Consider the following 21,255-nt stretch of genomic DNA (forward strand, 5'->3'; position numbering starts at 1 on the left):
TGCAAAAGAAAATCGACAGCAATTGACGACGATAATTGTACAATTACTGCTGTCAAATTTCAATTTACTGTTTTATTATCGTGATACGTTTAATTGTGTTTTTGACAGCAATAGTTGTGCAAACGTTTTGGAAGATTAAATATACAAAGGGCAGGTGAAGCAGGTATTAGGGAAACGAAAGGTTTAGCTTTTTAAACGTACCACGATAATAATACCCGGTTGCCTGTTTTTCCTTAATCGACTGTAATATCTTAGACAGCTCATCTAGACTCATCTCGGCTGTATTCCTAGAAGCCAGAGTGGTATCCATCTCGTCAGAGCCGATTTTTATAAAAACGTGATCTCTAGGCCCTGGCATGGGCATCGGATCCTCTGATGAAACAAACAACCTCAGCTGCGGGTTTTTAACAGCGGATTTTAAAGGCACCGTTTGCGAAGTATGGAACTTCTTAGGCGGCCCGTTATCAACAAACAAATAAAAATGCTTTTTAAACCAATTATCGTCACTTTTGGTAGAAATGTCTTGATAATCTATATCAGTATCGTCAAAGAACCGACGGCGTCTGTTCGGCAACTGAGGAATTTTGTTTAAAATGAACTTTCCTATATCATCGACATTGTGATGTCTGTGCGCTTGGTATTTGACGAGATTCGAAAAGTTCTGGCTGCCTTGCTCTTTTTGGAATTTCAAATAATGTTTGTATCCATTCACGAAATCGTTGTATGAGATTTTGTTGCTCAGACCTTCGTAACTGGTGTCGTCAAGGCTGGTTTGTGTTACCGAGGTTGGGTAGGATGAATACGGTTTCGACGAGTTGTCATTCCCTGATACATGGTCGGTGTTACCTTCGTTGTTGTTATCTGTGGATGGGGGGGCAGGCACGCTCGAAGGTTCCACGTAATCATAATCAGGCATATTGATACCCTCGTCGTAAACCTTCTGTAGATACTCTCTCAGTTTGATATCTGTCAGCGTTTCGGGATTCCTCTTCGACAATCTGTAGTGTGTGTGTTCTCTGCGCTTTTTGTTCATTGAGTCGACTGTTGTTAACAGTTTGAGAACGTTGTCTTCTTGAGTTTTCGCCAGCATCTGCTCGTAGAGGGTCAGCATCATGTAGTCGTCGTATGTCGGTGTTGGGTGTGTGGCCTCGTGCGTGTGCGGGCGTGTGTGCTGTCGCATCCTCTGGTACGGACGCATCAGTTTGTGTTGATACAAGTGCTCGCCCCTCAGGTGCCTCGGGGCCGTCGTAATCGTTGTAGTCGCCGACATCGTTGTATGTTTCGAATGCGTCGTAGCCTTCGTAGACTTCGCCGTAGTCTTAGCTTTTGCTTTCGTTGTTGAAGCCCTGTGCGCTATTCCACTCAACGTGGACTTGACTTGATGGATTTCTTTACGGAAGTCGCTGGAGACTTTGTTCTTTACTTTATGGTACATTTTCTTCAAATTCCTTTCTAGCATATCTTCCACGTTTCGTGCCATCGTGTACGTTTCTTCTTTGAGGGATCTCGCTACGATGAAATGGGGTTCGGTGTTGGTTATTAAGACGGAATCGTTAAGAGTGAATTCGTTAACTCTGGATGGCACTGTCCGTTTACCGAAGACATTTTTGATTTCATTTATTGACACGAATGTGCTCAAGTAATATCCGGGGGTGGCGTAGTCGAGGTGTGTCAGTATGGGATCGGCTTCAAACGTGGCTTCAGTGGCCGTGTTGGTTATGAGGTCGGTCACCGATGGGATTTGCTCTGCGACCATCTGAATAGCTTTCACTTTGATGTCGTTTAGCAGTTCTTCTATCTGCGCAGTTCCCGGGTATTCACTATCAAATTTTGGCATAGAAGTGGTTGTAGTTTGTTTACTGTCAAAACTTTTGTCATAACTTTTATCGAAATTTTTGTCGAAACTTTTATCAAAACTTTTGTCATAACTTTTCTCCACGCTTTTGTCGAAGCCTGGATAGCTAGGTTGGTTAAAATTGGGTTGATAAGTAGGTTGGTAACTAGATTTAGTAGTTTGGGTTGGTTGAGTGAATCGTTCGACTCCGTAAATCTGTTTCAGACGGGTGACCTGCGTTGTCATAGTTTGTAAGAGTTTGTTTAAATTCTCGGTGGTTGTGTCAGTTTTCACTTTGTAGGGTCTGTTAGCCATGTCTAGGTGCGGTGTTATACCGATCTGTAGTTTATTGGGATATTTCTTAACTTCTCTGCAACTGAATAACATGGCACTACCTGTTAAATCACGTTTCGAGAGTGTCTTATCAGATTTCCGAAAGACGAATTGCCGCCTACTTTTCCTCCTGCCCTTGTTCCTTCTGGCAGAATTCCGAGGATCTTTTGTGGTGGGATGTCTCCATCTGAATTCTTTGGTTTTTGGCCGTCTTCTTTTTCTTTCTTTGGCTTCATTGTTTTTGTCTTTTTTGTCTTTGCCTCGGAACTTTCTCCAGAAGCTGCCGACCCTTTTTTTCGGTGACTTGTGGTGTTTGAGATGCTCGGTGGTGGTCGTGGATATCCCGTGTGTCGTCGTCTCCGTTGTCTTGTCCACGTCTGAGAACGCTTTAGTGAGTCTTATCGCTTCGACCGTCTTCACTAGGAACTCATCCTTGTCGTCTGCCCTGTACTTGTGGAGGAATCTGTCTCTTCTTATCTTGGGGTTTCTCGTGTGATCTAAGTCGGTTATGGAGTCGAATATATCATCGGCTTTGTCGTCGTTATCAATACTTTTAGATATAGTATGGCTGTCGATAAGCACCATCAGATATAATAAACTGAAACAAAAATATTTTTTTATTAATATCTTGTCTTTTTACAATTATGGTAAATTATGTAAATCTTTGGAAAATTCGTTTGGTAAAGCAAGTAAACATACGATGTTAGAGATGAAGTTTCTTGGGAGTCTTTATAAACAAATAAATTATTTAACAAAAAAAGGTTTTCTTAAAAAACAAAATCTAAAAAAATAATTTTATTTAGAAGCGTTATTATTGTATTATCGTTTATCTTTGTTAGTGGCTATAGGTGTTCGACGCTATTATACAGAGAATCGCAAGAAACAGAAAATATATTTTCATTTATAGCTTACATTTTTTTGCATTGATTTGAATATATTGTTCTAAAAAATGTGGGTCAAATTATGTGTCGTCTCTCCCTTTACGCTTCCCACTGCTGGGCATAAATCTCTCCATTTAATTGCACAACTATTACAGCTAACCAGTCTAATTCAACCTAAAACTTTCGTCACCTCTCTCCATAATAGTGTGAATTACTATAAATATTATGTCTCCAAAGTGCAAACATGCAATGCATTTTTCTCATATTGAATAGAAGGCCTTATCAACATCACCTGACCATTCCCTCCTTGACATTTTGACACTTGACTCACACTTTTCAAACTATCCTTGCCAAATCACCGTTCTATCATAATTCCTCACTTCAATACATAAAACGAATCAGAATTTCTACCACAGTCTACCTTTAACATTTAAGTATGTCCAATCTTGAAGGTTTGACTACTGATTTATTACCACCTAAATAATACAATATTTGCTTTGTTTGGCTGCAAGATTAAATGTGAGGTGGACTCATAGCCAAGTACCATCGGGGGTCGGATACCAAGAAGTACAAAACAAAAAACATATGACTTACCATAAAAAATTGATAAATAACATTGGCTACTAATTATAAAATTCGCTCCTCGCATGATACCATGTAAATATCGATGAACTAACAAATAAAACTTATATAACAGTCACGTTCGCACTACGATATGCTATTGTTTTTCTTTCTGTCAAAGCGACTTGTCATTTTTATTTTTTGTACTTCTGAAATATTTCTGTCTATGCCTGAGTTGCGTGGAGGATGAATTGTGGTGCGTTGCTTGTCTATCTAAATGTTATATTACGCTATAATATACGATGTTCAATATTTTTATAAAAACTATCGTGAGACTGATTCATTATTCGAACTGTTTAGTCGAACTGTTCGACTCCCAATCCCGCCGTGTCTGCTCATGATTAAGGCCTCCGGTTAGGTCCGAAACTAGTCGGGCTACCCCGATAAATACGCGTGAGTAAACCGTTATTCATTCATTCATCATTCATCATCAGCCTATCGAAGTCCACTGCTGGACATAGGCCTCTCCAAGTGCACGCCACTGAGATCGATTTTCGGCTTAACCGTTATATCATTTAATAATTAATGATGTCGAATATGTACATTTAAAACATATTTTATACAAAATAAACAATATACAATTTAACTAGATTTATTACGCTGTGATAGTCTAATGGTAAGACCGCGTTTCTGCTACTTCAACGGTCTTGATTTCGATTCGGCACGAAACTTTTCAAATGTTGTGTGTGTTTTAGAAATAAATATCTTAGCTTCCGTGTTTCGGAAGACACGTAAAAATGTGGCTTCTGCGCTTGATTTCTCTCTAGTTGTGTTCGGGCTATGAGAGTAAAGAACAGAGAGTGTCCCTGTGTTTAGGTATAAGCATATTAATTATAATACTATTGTGACCAATGTGGCTAGATGGTCGATCATGGCCGAAATTGGTTAGGACATTTCATTATACAATTTATTAGCATTATTATAAAAAATAGTTTTTTTGTTGTTTTATAAAATAATAATAATTTAAGTTAAAAAAACATCCGGTTCTTTGCTTAAAAGGTTAAAAGTTTCAGTAGTTCTAGCTGGACAAATACAAATATTTAACAGAACATAGTTGATTAATGTCCTCCTCCAGATATTATAAACTGAAAAACTGAAACTGATAGCTGACCCTGCAAACGTTGGTTTGCCGAATATTTTTTTTTTCTAGTTGTACGTATTTTTAATGCCACATTACAAAAAAAAAATAGAAACAAACAATTTCGTCCAAAAAATATTTTTTTTTAGTTTGAGCAACGCTTATCACTTAGGGGTATGAAAAATAGATGTTGTTCTATTCTCAGACCTACCTAATATGTGTACAAAATTTCATAAAAATCGGTTCAGCCGTTTCGGAGGAGTACTCAGTACGGTAACTAATAACTAACATCGTGACAAGGGAATTTTATATATTAGAAGAGAAAGATTAGAAGAAGATGACGCATTTTCGTTTTCGAAGTTTTCAAACTATTTCAAAGTTGGACAAAGGCCCAACTCTATCAAAAATAAACATCAGAAGTGGGATTAATCAACTCACTTGCAAGAGTCAGATTCGACATGTGTGTCGATTGCAGAGTATATATACTCGGCCGCGTAACGAAACCATTGCGACTTCTAATTTAACGCCCAGCGCCATCTAGTACCACCTTTAGAAACTAAATATTTACCAAAGTATCTTTTTATTTTAATGTTGACATATTTTGGCATTTATATCATTTTTTCCGTAACTGCTTCAGTTGAATTTTTTTTTTCGCGCCATATAAATATATAGTAAAACATTTTTATTAAAAAAAGTTCTTAAACAGCGGCTTTTTTCGAAGGTTTTTTAGAACCTAGCTTTACCTTTTTGTTTATCAAAATGAATACATAAATCGTTACAAGTATTCAGTTTTCAAAAAAGGTGCCATTAACATATTTTAATTTCAGTGAATAACTTAAGAGTTATCACTGTTTTAAAACAACTCCGCTAAAAATAATGATTTTTGTTGCGCTTTTGGTGACTGCAATATTAGTTTTTAACTTCTATTTCACGATAATTCTAAAACTATTTAACAATTTGTAAAAAAAAATGCCTCTTATCCTCATTACAGCCCGGACGGAGTCGTACATTACAGCTAGTTTATACTACCTAATATTATTATAAAGCTGAGAAGGTTGTTTGCTTGCTTAATCTCAGGAACTAAAAATCCGATTGAGAATTATTTCAGTGTAAGATTGCTTTATCAAGGAAGGCTGTTGGATATATACCATCACGATACATTCAATAGGAGCAGAGTAGTGACGAAATAAATTAAAAAAACGAAGGAATTTGCGTGTACTCAGAAACGACTAAACCTATTTCGAGAAATTAATTACCTGCATCCTCCGTAAAACACTGATACTTAGCTGAATCCGGTTAGACTTCAAGCCGACTCCCACAATGCACATAGTTGGGAAAAGGCTAGTCCAATGAATTAATTTTTAAGAAGGTCTTCTTAAAAATGCGGACCAAGCCGCGTGCAAAAGCTAGTACTGAAATAACCGTTAACAAGATTGTGAATTAGTTATCAATTCCCTTTAAACTAAGTTATTTGTGTTAATGAGTCATAGACAAACAATACGAACTCATCTTGATAACCCTTTGAAATCACAATTATATAGAAATATATATTATTATGTTTTAGGAATCTACTTAATTCAGGGAAAAACATATATTAAGTATAATTGTGTAATATGTTTCTACAAATTGTTGCCTGCGAAAATAATCCCACTGGAGCATAAAATCGGGATAAAAACTATCCAATGTGTTTATTCTAGTTATAAACTATATGTGTACCAAGTTTCGTCTAAATCCGTTCAGTGGTTTTTGCGTGAAAGAGTAACAAACATCCGAACAACTCGTGGCTCAGGTGTAACTACACAAGTAGATCAATCGCAGGTTAATCATCGATGCCAAAACGCGTTCCTCCGTGTTTCGGAAGACACGTTAAATTGTGGGTCCCGGCTGTTATTCCTACATCTTTGACAGTCGTTATGGGCAGTTAAGAAGCTTGAATATCTGACAACAACCAGTCTTACTATGAGGTATTGTGTTGCCTAAGTAACTGGGTTGAGGAGGTCAGACAGGCAGTCACTCCTTGTAAAACACTGGTACTTAGCTGCATCCGGTTAGACTTGACGCTGACCCCAACATAGTAAAATCGTCATATTATAATCCCTGTGTCGCAGGGGGTTTCACAATCATACAATTCACGTGCACAAAGATACCCAGACTCGGAACAAGCATTCGTGGATCACACAAATGCTTGTCCTACGCGGGGATCAAACCCGTGACTCGACGCGCGCTGTGGGTTTGGCGTGGTGACCTTAACCATTCGGTTATCCATGCACCAAAAAGGCTAGGATGATCATATTAAGAAGTCTAATCTTAAATTGTGGATATAGGCCTTGCCCGAATTGCGCCAAATTAGCTGGCTTCAATGCAAACATATTAATGATAAACTGATCTATGATTCATAATGTTTTCCAATAACTTGTAATTCTTAGTCATGGCTTAGACAATTCAGAACAATGCTATTATACTAAACTTTATAGGAAAATGTATCTCAAGGTTTCCTTTAAATATTGTGTTTTCTGTTTCTATTAGTGTAAGGTTGATTTTAGCGTGATTTCAGTAATTATTTCTCCGGATCTTCGTTTTCCCGATAGTATTGTGTCGCAGTTTTATTGTAAATCGGACTATTTTTATTCATTCTATAGATAGAAAAGGTTTTTTCTCTCTTCACAACTCATAGTAATTACATTAAGTGCATTAAGTAATTTAATCACTATGATGTGGGGAGTTTTTCAAACATCAGGGCCGCATTTCTGCTATTTTACAATGGCCGATAAATTAATGGCAATTGGATTAAATTTGAAATTATTCCTTTTCTCTTTTTTAAGCATTTTGCCAATACAATAATTGGAAGACGATTGTATTGACCTTGAGTATACCGTCCTGCACTGAATTTCCAATTATTGTGTAGAAAAATTGTAATTTTAAGCCAAATTTCATTCATTCATCGGCCGTTGTAAATAGCAGAATTGGGGCCCAGGTCACATGCATGAAGATGCATAGACTCAGGATAATTATTCGTTCGCGGAACAGAGCAATGATTGTTCTACGCTGGGATCAAACCCGAGATATGTCGAGCTCAGAGGGATTGGCGTTGTTTTGCTATTTGTCCTAAATATTATATCCGTTAGTTAAATTACCAAAAAAAGGTCGTATATTTTGTAGAGTATTGCTTTTGTAGAGTATAATTAACTTATATTTAAAATAAACCGATTCTGTTGATTCTGTTTTCATTTAACATAAAATAGCTTTGATTTGATCGCATAAACATTTCATCGAATAGGGCTCAGCAGTTTTTATTTAAATTCGGTTTTTCTTAAAACAATACAAGCGCAATTAATTTATAAGGAAATTTTAAAGAAAATATAAACATCAAACACTTCAACCGATTCCACATTCTACCAGCAACGAAATCACATCATAAAATTAAGATAACCTTACGAACCAGCGTCATTATCGCGTCAACAGCGTTCCAAATCAGTCGTGTCCAGAAATTACTGCGAAACAATGAGATCTATAATAATTTTATCAGTTTTCAGTATATTTTTAGCATCGTTCATAAGCTGTGAGCATCTAATTGTAGGGAATGTGTCAAATAAAGTGATTTTAGCGAATCATACGCTTATTGAGTATAATGCCATACCTTTTATGAAAAGAGTGAAGTATTATTTCTATTCGCAACCGGATAATAGATTGATTCAAGTGAGTATTTGTTTTTTTAAGTATCGTTATAGCATATTTTCCCCTCATTTTTTATTACCCGTTCGTTCGTTCTAGGTAGCAATGTCTTTTTAAAAAAAGGAGGTTCTTACTTTGATCTGTTTGTATGTATGTTTGTCCGCGATTATCTTGCGTTTGGCTGAAGCAATTTCGATGCGGTTTTTAGAAAAGTATTTGTTTCATTCAGGAGAAGGTTTTAGTGCTTTAATAAGATTTCGTACTCAAAGGTTAAAATGGAACCCTATCACTGAGGCTCCGATGTCCTTACGTCACCAGTGGGTATCTCATGAACCGTGATAGCGAGACTATCGAAATCAGAACAATAATAAGTGTTAAACCAGATGGTTAAGCAACGGTTGTTACGGTTATAAATTTGTGATGAATATATTTGTCATCATCAATACAACAACATACAGACCCTGAAATTTATTTGTCGCCCACCAGCAAACTTCTGACCTTAATAAGGTTGCTTAACCTTGATCTTTATTACGGTTATCGCAGTTCAATAGATACAGTCTGGTGGATACTGCCAACCCTCAGTATTAGGGTTCTAAATTTACCTTTTTGTATGGAACCGTAATTAATCAACTATAAGTTTTATTAATAAACTTAGTTTTCAGAACCCAAGGCTAAAGGGGAGCTCTGGTTATCTTACATAAACACTTGTTTTAGATAAAACTGGGTTAGTTGTGAATGAAATAACATTTATACGACCATGACACTATGTATTGTGCCTAGTATATTGGCCTAGTTAGAAAATCTTCTCTAATGTGTTAAATTATCGTGTCGCGATGTTTGTAATAACATTTCTCAGGAACGGCTTGACCGATTCCCACGAAATTTTCTGTGCATATTGGGTACCTATGTCTAAGAATAGCCTGGTGACAAACGGACGGACAGATAGCAGAACTTTAGTGACAGGCTATGTTTTTACTCTACAGTTACGGAACTCTAAAAAAACGTGTTTATTTATTCAAAAATCAAACAAATATTTATGTTACAAATAGGTACTAATAAGCACACGTAGGTAAATATTCTATATTCGTAAAGTACCATATGAAGGTCTTATAACATTGTTGGAATCATAGCTGTTCGCTTAAATTTAAACTTAAGACATTTGCCTCTAGACATACCTAGGTGTTTCGCTGGGAGGTATTATTCGGGTTTTTATAAAGCCTACTAGCTGTCCCAGCGAATGTTGTCTGGCCATATGAAAAGTTCTAAGGAATAAAATAGGGTTATAAAAAAATATGTTGTCCTATTCCTAAACCTACCCAATCATCATTGGCCAAGCCTTTTCCCAACTATGTTGGGGTCAGCTTCCAGTCTAACCAGATTCAGCTAGGTATGAGTGTTTTACAATGAGCAACTTCCTATCTGTCTTCCTCAACCCAGTTAGCTGAGCAACACGATAGCCCTTGGTTAGACTGGTTGTCAAACCTTTTCAAGCTTCTGACTACCTGTAACGACTGTCAAAGATGTAGGAATAACAGCCGGGACCCACAATTTAATGTGTCTTCCGAAACACGGAGGAACTCGTTACAACCTATCCAATATGCACACTCACGAGAATCGTTTCGTTGGAATTCAATGTCGGGAATTTTACACACATATTTTTTTTGTTACCAGGGCATCCAGGCGCTAGACACTCTTCACAGCAAGGCGTCCATGAATATAACAGCTGGTGGTGTGGGATACTCCTATGTGAACATACGAATGAAGAGCGAGAGGGGGCGAGGACTCGCCTATGATATCGGAATCTATGTACAAGATTACTTTTATCATTAAATAATTAAGTTTTTACGTGGTTTTGATTATTGGCCTTTTTAAATACTTGTTCATAATGTAAATATGTGCGTGTGAACTGAGGGACCACACCGGAATTCGCGAAATAGGAATCCTAGGATTTAGTAGTAGTTAGATTTAAAACAATTGTAGAACGAACCTGGGAATTTGTAAATAAATATATTAAAAACTACGACCCATAAAGTGTGGTCCCTCAGTTCTCACATACGATCAGTCAGATCTCAGAAAGTGTCTTAAAAAATATGAATACAGTTCATAACAAATATAATCCATAAATATGGATAAAGTTTCTAAAATTATTTCTAATTATTTAAGGCTAGGAAAACGATTGTTTTATATCATATTTTTCAAAGGACTTATGTGAAAATAAATCCAGACAGTCTTTTTTCTCTTTCTCAATTTTCGTTAGGAAGGCCATTTTGGAAGTTACCCAAAGGGTAAAAACCACAAAAACGGCTTCCTGAAACTAAAACTCTGCTTTGGTCACATAGCAGAGTGCGATTGACCTGTCGGTGACCATCAGCATGTATCTCACGTACCTTTATAGCTAGACAGTCGCAATTTCACAGATGCTGAACGCTATTACGATGAATGAAAAAAAAATACAAACCTAGGAGGAGCACGCCTAGCACAGTCATAAATTAGACCATTTTTTTCATAAATAATAACGTATATTTAGCCTATTTGTACGAAACCTCAGTAACGCGAGTCCGACTCGCATTTAGCTGTTGTTTATGATTTATAGTGCCCTAAGCAGGACAGTTCTAAGTTCTTAGTCATAAATGAGGAATATGGCTTTTTTTAATAGCAACTTAAGCTTATTATAATTTATCAATATTTATAAATAAAACAACAAGTTATTTAACTTAATTTCCTTTAATTAAAAATCCTGGTTTAAATAATCACTGTACTCTTTCTCTATTGCTTTAACAGCGACATCTGTTGTCAACAGAACGTTTTGTCTTCTCAAGTTATCGATCAACGCCATCTGTCGGTCGCTGCGAGTGTTTAACATTTTAATGTGCGCCTCTAGCCGAGAGATGGCGTGCTGGTGCGAGGATGAAAGACTGCGAGATGATTCGCGAAATTCCTGAAAATATGAGAAACAAGAACGATAAAATGTTGGTGAGGTTCGAAAAGAATAGAATCAAGTAGTGAAATGGTCTAGCAGCTTTCAAACTCTGTGCTTAATCAAACTACATAGACCTGTTATTATCTATACTAATATATAAAACTGCAGTTTGTTAGTTTGTTTGAACGCGCTAATCTCAGGAACTACTGGTCCAAATTGAAAAATTCTTTTTGTGTTGAATAGACCATTCATCGAGGAAGGCTCAAGGCTATAAACCATCACGCTGCGACTAATAGGAGCGAAGGAAAATGTGAAAAAAATAGGGCAGGTATAAATCATAACTTATATCTTCTACCCACGGGGAAGAAGTCGCGGGCAACAGCTAGTAACTAGATATTTATTGCGACCTCGCCTTAAATCGGCTAGTAAATAATGAATGTATGTGTGAACAAATTTACTTCCTAAATTAAAGACCAAAGACAAAAACAATACCTTTTCAGATCGTTTCGCGATTTCGATCAGCTGTTTAAGATTATCAATGGTCTCCTGTTGGGAGGCGGCCTTCGCTTCGACACTCGCACACTTGATCCTGTACCGCTTCAGTTCGCAAGTCAGTCTGTCTGTCTCGCCACGCTGTTCTTTATATTGCTTCTCCTTTTCCTGAAAGAAGGATATTATTTATTTTTTTATTGGTGACCTGTGGTAGACATTTGGTGTGCGATTTGAGTGACATATATTACTTTAACCTAAAAAGTGATAATTGTAGGCTATTTATCGAGTTTTGTGTAGGTTTAGTGGTTAGTAGCTATGACTGCTATACCGGAGGTCTTAGGTTCGATTCCCACCCAGGACGAATGTTTGTATGATGAGCACAATATTTTTTTTTTAAGGCGCTCGCATTAAGGAATTTAATCCTTGTGTCACGAGGGGTTTCACAAACATTAAAGTTACATACACAAACACACCCAGACTCAGTCCAAGCATTCGTAGATCACACAAACAGAAATCCTACGCCGGGATCGAACTCGCGAGACGTAGTGCTCAGTGGTTTTGGCGTGGTGACATCAACCACTCCGCTATCCGTGCATCCGTATTATACTCACATTATATTTTGCCTGTAGCACCATAGACTTGGCTTTCATATCAGCTGTGGCCGCCCTCAAGTTGTTAGCCTTGTTAAGTAGACTCAGCCTCTCGCTCTCTAACTCAGCCAGCTGAGTCAAGTGACCGTCACATTGGGATGCCTGTGAAAAAAATAACTACTAAATAACAGGCTAAGTGGGATTCGGACTCGGGAAAGTGAGGGTTCAGTACAAAAAGGCCAAAGAAAAAGAGTGGTGAAAAAATTGAGGGTAAACAAATAAATATCTTTGCTCAACTTTATGACCATGACAAAAAGTACTTAATATTTAATTTTAGTATTGTTAATGCGGCAAAAGAAATACATCACTTGTGAAAAAAAGAGTTTTGAAAAAAAAAAACATTTAGTTATTACAATTGATGAGATAACGCCTGGTAAGAGACGGACAAACGGACAGACAAAGGTGTCTTTTTAAAAGGACAAATAGAACCCTAAAGATACAGCCTGGTAAGCCTACTAGGCAAAAGAAGCGTTCGTCGTCCGGGAGAAAGATGGGTAGACGATATAGTAAAGGTCTCGGGTCGAGTCTGGATGAGGCTGGCACAGGACCTTAGAAATTAACACGAGATAGAGGAGGCCTATGCCCAGGGCCCCGATTCTGCTATTAACAATAGCCGATGAATGACTGGTAATTGAATTAAATTTGTAATTTTTCCTATTCTCTTAAGCATTTTTCCAACAAAATTATTGAAAATTCGTTGTATTGACCTTGATAGTAGCATCCCATACTGAATTATTTTTTGTGAATATGAATCAAGAAATTTTCATTCACTCGTCGGCCATTGTAAATAGCAGAATAGGGGCCCAGCAGTGGGAGGACAAAGGCTGTGGCTGGATGATGATGCTGATGAACCTTACCTTTTTATCTATAGTTCTCTGTAGATTGTCAATCTGTTCCTGCATCAGCTTAACTTTTGATGAGAGGAACTTGCATACACTTTCTATAGTTGGCTTTTCTGGAAATATATGAACACAACTTTAAAAAGTTAGAATGTAGGATTGAATTTAAGTTGTGTGTTGGATACATATTTAATTTAATTATAGGAAACTAGCTGTTGCCCGCGACTTCGTCCCCGTGGGTAGAAGATATAAGTTATGATTTATACCTGCCCTGCTTTTTTCAAATTTTCTATTGCATCTTTGCTCCTATTACTCTAAAGCCTTCCTCGATGAATGGTCTATTCAACACAAAAAGATTTTTTCAATTTGGACCAGTAGTTCCTGAGTTTAGCGCGTTCAAACAAACAAACAAACAAACTCTTCAGCTTTATATATTAGTATAGAAGTATAGATATGAAGTATATAGTTTTTAAATCTTTATTTTTATGAAGAAGGCATAGGTAAAGAGAACTTTCCTAAAAAGTTGCAATTAATTACAGGCTTGATACACTATATAAAAGTAAATGTTAACCAAACATTTTTATTACTTTTCTTGAAATTTATTAGGATAATAGATTTTATTTCAGTATGAAAAAATGTACAAGAGACATGAAAAATACAAAAACAATTAATTATCTAAACTGTGTTACCACAACAAAAATTACCTTTTAAAAACGACTCCGGCAAAACTTTCTCCTTAACATTAACAGTTACAAAGGCATACAAAAACTCCGAGCCATCACTTCTATCTCTCATATTAACATTAATACAACAATTACAAACATTTCTCATCTTTAAATTACATTCATCATCATTCTCATCACAACCACTATTTTGTGTCCCATTTTTAAAATTGGACTCCTCTGCTTGGTTATTTTGTTGATTGCCACCATTTTGTATTTTAGCTTTGTTTTTTTGTTTTGGTTTGGTATGAGTAGGCGAAGGCGTTGTTGCATTCTGCTTGTGAGCATCACAGTTATGTTTTTTTGTTGTATGTATTGGAGATAGAGTGAGGGTTTGAGAGAATTCCGAGAATATATCCTTTTTTTGCTGAAACATAAATAAATTTGGAATTAAAGAAATATATAATTTCATGGCTAAAAGGTCAAAATGAAAACTTTAACTGTGTTTTTTAATATAGACCTACATGCCTATGAGGATAGTCAAATTTATGTGGTGCCAGCACACAAGTTTTCTTTTTAATTATTTTAAACTATAATTTTGTTAATGAAATTAGACTGAATATTTAGGAAAAACTATATACATTGAAAGCAACCTACTGCTAATTGAAGACCCCTTCATTTATTTTATTTAAAACTCTTACACTAAGAAATTTAATCCTTGTATTGCAAGAAGCTTACAAACATTCAAGTCACAAGCACAAACACACCCAGACTCAGGACAAGCGTTTGTGGATCACAAATAGGGTAGTCCCGGATGGATGTTGAGAGACTCTGAGCATGTGTTTAGTGTGGTGATCTCAACTACACCATGCGGACAGCTGAGTAGGTGTCTGTGCAGTCAGCCTTTATTTATTACATTATCTTTTGTCTCTTGCCTCTCTATTTCTATTTCTGCCACTTTTTTATATCTATGTCACTTCATAGAACCCAAACTATGGCTAATTATAAAATAATAAAATCTAGACTCTCCATAGTAACCAAATTTAATAAAATGGCTTCCTGAACAATATCAGCATTAGGGGCCTAGAAAGTAATACCATTTAGGGTAAACTACATTTAATATTAGTGAAAAAGAATTGTTTGTTTACTGGCAAATTAAAACGTTCGTAACGGCCTTTTAAGAAAGCTGCGGCAAATAAATATAACAAAAGTTTTAAAATAATCTACTTTTATCACACAATAACTTTTGTTTGCACGCAGCACATTTATGCATTGTTAGATAATTTAACTAGCTAATAACTACGTTTTAGATAGTGTTAAAATCTGTTAAATACTCCTTGGTGCATTACAACCACATCAACAAGTTGTTGTTCAAAGATAAGGCAAAGAAAAATATTGACATTGCAAAGAAAACTAACCATAGCATGCTCGATCTCTTTCATCAAACTCTCGGTTTTTTTCTCGAGTTGTTTGTTGAGTTTCTTGAACTCGTCCTCACGCGCTAACAAGTCTAAAGAGTCCATTTTATTACTTTATATACAGTTATAACCGATAGGACGCCATGCAATGACATTTATCAGTATTATACCACAGAATTATGATAAACATCATACCTTTGTTCCGCAAAGATGTCAGGTGGTTCTGAATTTAGTTGGTTTATCACGTAATCAAATAAACGGCGTTGCTATGGTTACTTGATGCATTTGATAAAAGTAAGTCAAAACAGATTCTTCGATGCAGTCAACTCAGTAACTTTTAAACGCATTTGGTTAACTTGTTATCGTTGTAAACTATCGGTAACTACTACTACTCATAATAATTATCGAGTTAAATTAATTGATTAATGGTTTGCAATTAGTTTTGTCGTATTCTTTGATGTTAATGAGAATGTGCTGCCACCTAGTGATCACGCAAGAAAGACTTCTAGAACATTACATGTGTCAAAAACAGCTGGTTAGCGGCCAATCAGAGACAAGCTGCTAATGTCAATATGTTTTCTTTGAACGTACACACACACATACAAGTACTTGTTGACACATTGCTTTGTTTCCATATGATTTAGATTGGAAAAATCCTTAAATTTATCATGAAATAAACGTGTCCCTCCTTAAGGTATATAAAAGAAATGGTTGTTTGTCGAAAAACTGCATTGAAATATCATCTGCATTGTCCGTAATTCTAATCAAGGTCGTTACACTCAGAGCGAGAGGTACGACGTGGGAAGAAGATAGATATATTTGTAACAGTGTGCGACAGAGATTTTCAATCGATTTACCAATGAGAACCGACTTAACCCAGCTGACATCTTAGTGTGCCACTGTTGCGAGCGAATATTGGACGCTCGCTCTTGCGACTGCCGAATTTGCATTAAAAATCTCAAATTTGGACTGCGTTTTCGCGTCCGGACATTGATTAAACAGTGTAATAATGTATTTTAAGAGAAAAAGAAACGATTACCGGAGTGTTATATTATAGCCCAGGTGTTTACAAGTGGGGACAAACGAATTAGTTTGCGGCTTTAAAAGGTAAATCTATTTTAAATACTTGTAACATATGTTTGGATATATCATTTTTCCTTTTTCGTACATGTGTATCGTAATCTAGGCTCTTTAGAAAGTTAATTGACATGTAGTTTATAGTAAGAATGATATTCATTTGCGTTGAACGTGGTGGTACCACATCACATACGTGGAAAGTGGTTTTTTAAATCGGTGGTGTTACGTTTAACAGTACAGAAGTTCTGTATTGCGTAAATAAGTTAATAAATACAATTTCTAAGCGTCGTCCGTGTTTTAAACGAACGTGTTACGTGTATTAACATGCCTCTTCAATACAAAATAATAATAAAAGTCAGCTGTTCACATAATAGCTGCAACAAAGAGCCATTTTACTTTTTTTTTTAAATAAACAAGCTTCGTCAGGTCATTTCGGGTCCAGCCTGTCCCGTTAGTGCTGTGCAATAGTCAATATAAATGTATCGATAAGTTTTTTAGTCCGTTTTTCTTTGTTCAGTATTTGTTACTAAAATTGTTGTTATAAAATTAGAGTAAATCGTGTTCGTTTAATTGCGTACTTCGTGTAGTTCGCTAATGACGTCATTTTTGAGGAAATTGCTTTAGCGTTGAAAATTACTTTCTAATGGTACATGTTGAATTTATTATAGAAACTGAATTTTGCTAGTCTAATAGGTATTTAACAGTTCTATTGAATTGTAATGTTAAAAAAACATGATTATTTTGCGGATTTACTAATTTTTACACTGATCATTAGTCAAGTAATGAATTACCATCTGAGTTTATGGCTTTGAAAATGAGACATTATGCCACCAATTATGTATATCTTCATATTTATAAAAACGTACAAATTATTAAGATCACCGTTTAAAAATCGGTTATCTATTTATACTTGTAGTTAAGTTCTGTGAAACTGACCCAGTGACCTATTTACTTACTTTTTAATGACAACGACTTTTTTTTTAATCTGTAGGTATCAATATAATTACAAAAACTTTTACACCTACCTACCGTACGTGTTTTGCTGTCAGTGTGGTAACATAATGTGAAATTACCACGTGTAGGTATGTACGTTGATGTTTAAAACATTTTAGTGGGTAACACAGTATCCCATAAACTGGTTGTCAGAAACGTAATGAGTTTAGCGGTTGTCAAAGATTTAATAATTTAGGACAGCATTATTAAATTTGAAGGTTCGTAAATTTTTTGGTGTTCAGAATAATATTTTGTGTATGGAATCGTATACGTGTATGAACAGAGGACATACTCGTATTTGTAAAGCAGTATTTTTGACACATTTCTTCACAAACGCTGTCCCGATTTTTCTCAATAAAAGACGAAAATGTGTAGGCAGTTTCTTTACTTACAGATTCAAACCTTTAAATAAATCTTATAGAATATTATTATGCTTTGCTTCCAGTTAGTAACACTGACTCGTGATTGCCACACTGCCAAACAAATAACATCACTGATCACACATGGTTTTAGAACAAGCATTGATCGCCACGTTTGACGCTTGCTCTGTGATTCTGTGATGTGTTGGCAATTTCATTCTTATTGACTCGGGTTTCATCATATTTCCCTGTTACCCTTGCAATGTGTCTTGCGCAATACTCGTTCCTTCTTTAGAGAAGAAAACGCCTTTGTAGACGCTTACTTCAATAGTATCTTCTGTTATGTATGGTTGATGTACAACGTGGTGTCAGAATCTTATACACCGCATATAGGCTTTCGATTTGGGTTTAATACCCTTTTGAGTTGGGGCTGAAATTCAAAATTCTCATGGGTGCCGGATGCCTCACTCAGTTAACAAGAGATAATGGCTTTGTACTACGCTCATGAATTCGAAAATTCATTGACAGGTACCAGGATTAGTACTTACGACCTCTTGACAGACTAACGGTCTTGTCACTAAGCTGTTACTGCTATGGTGACAACTACAGGGTAAATTGGTTCAATAAGGCCAGGAAAGACAGGCTATGACTGCTTCATTGGCCTATTATTTAAGGATGATAAATGATAGATATCAATAGAGGTAAAATATCTGAGTAGGAATATGTAACATTAGCTATAGGTTTTTGAATACTAACGGAAAATATAGCGTGATGATGAAAAAAATCACTTTCACACAGGTTCGCGTGTACACAACGATGTACTTTCTAATTTTTGTGCTCGAATAGATATTATGTGTCTATTCCAAGGTGACATTAAGTTTTCATATTTTATGTGCATTGTTTTATGAATTCCGTTTAAATAATCAACATTTCCATGCTATCGAGTTATCGAATACAGTCACATTGTACATCTATCATAGGATTATTTAAAAATAACCGACATTGCCGTTGCAAAACAAATTTTGCTTATTTGTGATATTTGTTATAATACACTTCCGACAGAGGCCTTCCCAAAAGCTTTCCATTTTGCCTATTTCTCTCCGTAGTCATATACTCTGGACTCCGCCTTCTTGAGACCGTCTGCCCGTCTTTTTGTTCGTCGCCCTTTACTTCTTTTCCTGAATAACTTGGATACCCTAAATCCCGTCCACCTAAACCTCAACTAACGTCTACAACCTCTACATCTGTGGAAGTGCTAAAATACCTGGTCTGACAGACCTACAAAAACCTTCGTATTAAAAACTTTTTGATTATTACAACCTTGAAACCATATTTTTGATTAATGAGTTATAATATATCAATGCCATCTAGATTTTATCTGTACAAATTATCGATTAAAAATATTTCCAACAAAATGCAACTTTGTGATGTCATTAGCAAAGATTATAGGGAAACGATGGTATCATTAAACATGTAATAATTATAATGTGTTATCATACAATGTACCAATATACAATGTACCTATTTTTAATGTTGATTGCAGGACAATTTTTCCATATAAAATATTACCTACATGCTAAATATATTTTCTATTCGTGTACCTATAGTATTGTAATAACGAGATAAAAAATTAAGCGGTGCCTACCAAGGTTAATGCCTGGATTGGTGAGCATTTTGTAGACATCTAGAATTGGAAACCTCTCTAAACCGGCGATAAGAATGTAAACCCGGTTATCCTGACTGTAAAACACGGAGAAATAATTACAAATCCGAGTACCAGTCCCATAATAGGATACTGTGTTATCCAGTAACAAATTCAAATAGTGAGCTCTTTAAAAAATACTCAAACATCTACAAGATAATTGTAAAAATAATTTACACCTATCTCTTCATATTTTTTCATCGATATCCATAAAATACTTGAACGCACTATCCACTGGTCCAACACTCATAATTTGGCGAAACTAGCATCACAACACTTTTACCAAGCGACCTACTTTGGGGTTTGTTGTGAATCAGTTATTTACGGCATTATTAATTGAAATACATTTAAGAATAACTCGCTAATTGTGCTAATAGACCGACATATGGCCGGTTGTTGATAACCCTAATATTATAAAGTAAATGTTTGTCAGTTTTTTGACATTGTATGCAGGTAATCTCAAGATGTACTGAGACTTTAAAAACGCTTTTATCAATAGAAAGTCACGTTATTTGTGAGCGTCAAAGGCCATTGTGTTCACCCGAAAAATAACGCCCAATGAACCTTTGTGTAATCTTTTAATAAGCTATATTCAGGTCTGCCTTCAACGTCATTGGATTCGATAGGCATTGTATTTTACAGAGCGACTGCCTATCTGACCTCCGCAATTTACTTAACTCGGTAACAAAGTATCCAATACTAAGCTGCCAGTCGTTATGCTAATTGTAAAATAAAATATTAACATCGTACATTTTATGAAAATGTATGATTAATATCGAAAACAGTAGCGCCATTGTTCTATAGCGGAAGGGCAAGGAACTAATCGTTACGGATACATGTATTGCATGAATAATTTTTGACGTTTATAGTGATGTGAAGATTCGATAAATTATTATTGCGTTTTATCGAAAAGCAAATTAACTACAGCGATATTAAAATGTGCGAAATTAGTGCTGTTAAAGTAATCTATACTTCTATCTAGGTATACTAATATATAAAGCTGATGAGATTGTTTGTTTGAATGCGCTAATCTCAGGAAATACTCAAATTGAAAAAATCTTTGTGTTCAGTAGACCATTCATCGAGGAAGGTTTTAGGCTATATAACATCACGCTGCAACTAATAGGAGCGAAGATACAATGGAAAATGTAGCAAAAACGGGGAAAAATATTAATCTTCGAGTTCTTTCGTTCCAAAATTCCTAACTTATATCATCTAACCACGCGGACGAAGTCGCGGGCAACAGCTAGTAATTTATATAACTTGTTACAAATTCGAAACTGACAGCAAATTTTGCACAATTTCCGCTATAATTTCTGACGGTCTTTTTCAAATATTCCATTTAGGTTTACGACTCGTTTACTATCTCCATATAAGAATTGTCAATGTCAAACTGACAGCATAAACATTATTGGCTAAATACACAATGTCTCAGTCTAAGATAAACTATAATCGGACATGGCAAAGCCTGTAAGTTACCAAAATGTCTACCTTGGCCCAGTTTCAAATATTAGTCTATCTACAACGGCAGCCATATTTTTGTACTGTCTACTTGATATTCCGAAAAACATTTTTGGGAATATTAAATGATGTAACGGTTTACTCACGCGTATTTATCGGGGTAGCCCGACTAGTTTCGGACCCAATCGGAGTCCTTAATCATGAGGTCCGAAACTAGTCGGGCTACCCCGATAAATACGCGTGAGTAAACCGTTACATCATTT

At 35.9% G+C, this 21,255-nt stretch overlaps 3 protein-coding genes across 3 annotated transcripts in view; 1 reads left to right on the forward strand and 2 right to left on the reverse strand.

The window, feature by feature from the left end:
- Positions 1-88: 88 nt before the first annotated feature.
- Positions 89-3,966, reverse strand: LOC113504161. Its single transcript, XM_026886326.1, has 2 exons — positions 3,643-3,966; positions 89-2,765 (listed from the first exon to the last, which is right to left on the reverse strand). The coding sequence occupies exons 1-2, from the start codon at positions 3,663-3,665 to the stop codon at positions 167-169; spliced, it is 2,622 nt and encodes an 873-aa protein (XP_026742127.1). The 5' UTR covers positions 3,666-3,966; the 3' UTR covers positions 89-166.
- A 7,163-nt stretch (positions 3,967-11,129) lies between these two features.
- Positions 11,130-15,589, reverse strand: LOC113504223 (testis-expressed protein 9). Its single transcript, XM_026886398.1, has 6 exons — positions 15,401-15,589; positions 14,025-14,409; positions 13,339-13,436; positions 12,443-12,583; positions 11,832-11,999; positions 11,130-11,357 (listed from the first exon to the last, which is right to left on the reverse strand). The coding sequence occupies exons 1-6, from the start codon at positions 15,503-15,505 to the stop codon at positions 11,148-11,150; spliced, it is 1,107 nt and encodes a 368-aa protein (XP_026742199.1). The 5' UTR covers positions 15,506-15,589; the 3' UTR covers positions 11,130-11,147.
- Positions 15,590-16,251: 662 nt separating this feature from the next.
- LOC113504221 (protein FAM214A) overlaps positions 16,252-21,255 on the forward strand; it is a 57,080-nt gene continuing 52,076 nt past the window's right edge. The window contains exon 1 of the mRNA XM_026886397.1: positions 16,252-16,507. The gene's annotated coding sequence lies outside the window, so the exon portion shown is untranslated. The remainder of the gene's footprint in view (positions 16,508-21,255) is intronic.

The sequence above is a fragment of the Trichoplusia ni genome, chromosome 21, assembly GCF_003590095.1.
Source record: "Trichoplusia ni isolate ovarian cell line Hi5 chromosome 21, tn1, whole genome shotgun sequence".
NCBI lineage: Eukaryota > Metazoa > Arthropoda > Insecta > Lepidoptera > Noctuidae > Trichoplusia > Trichoplusia ni.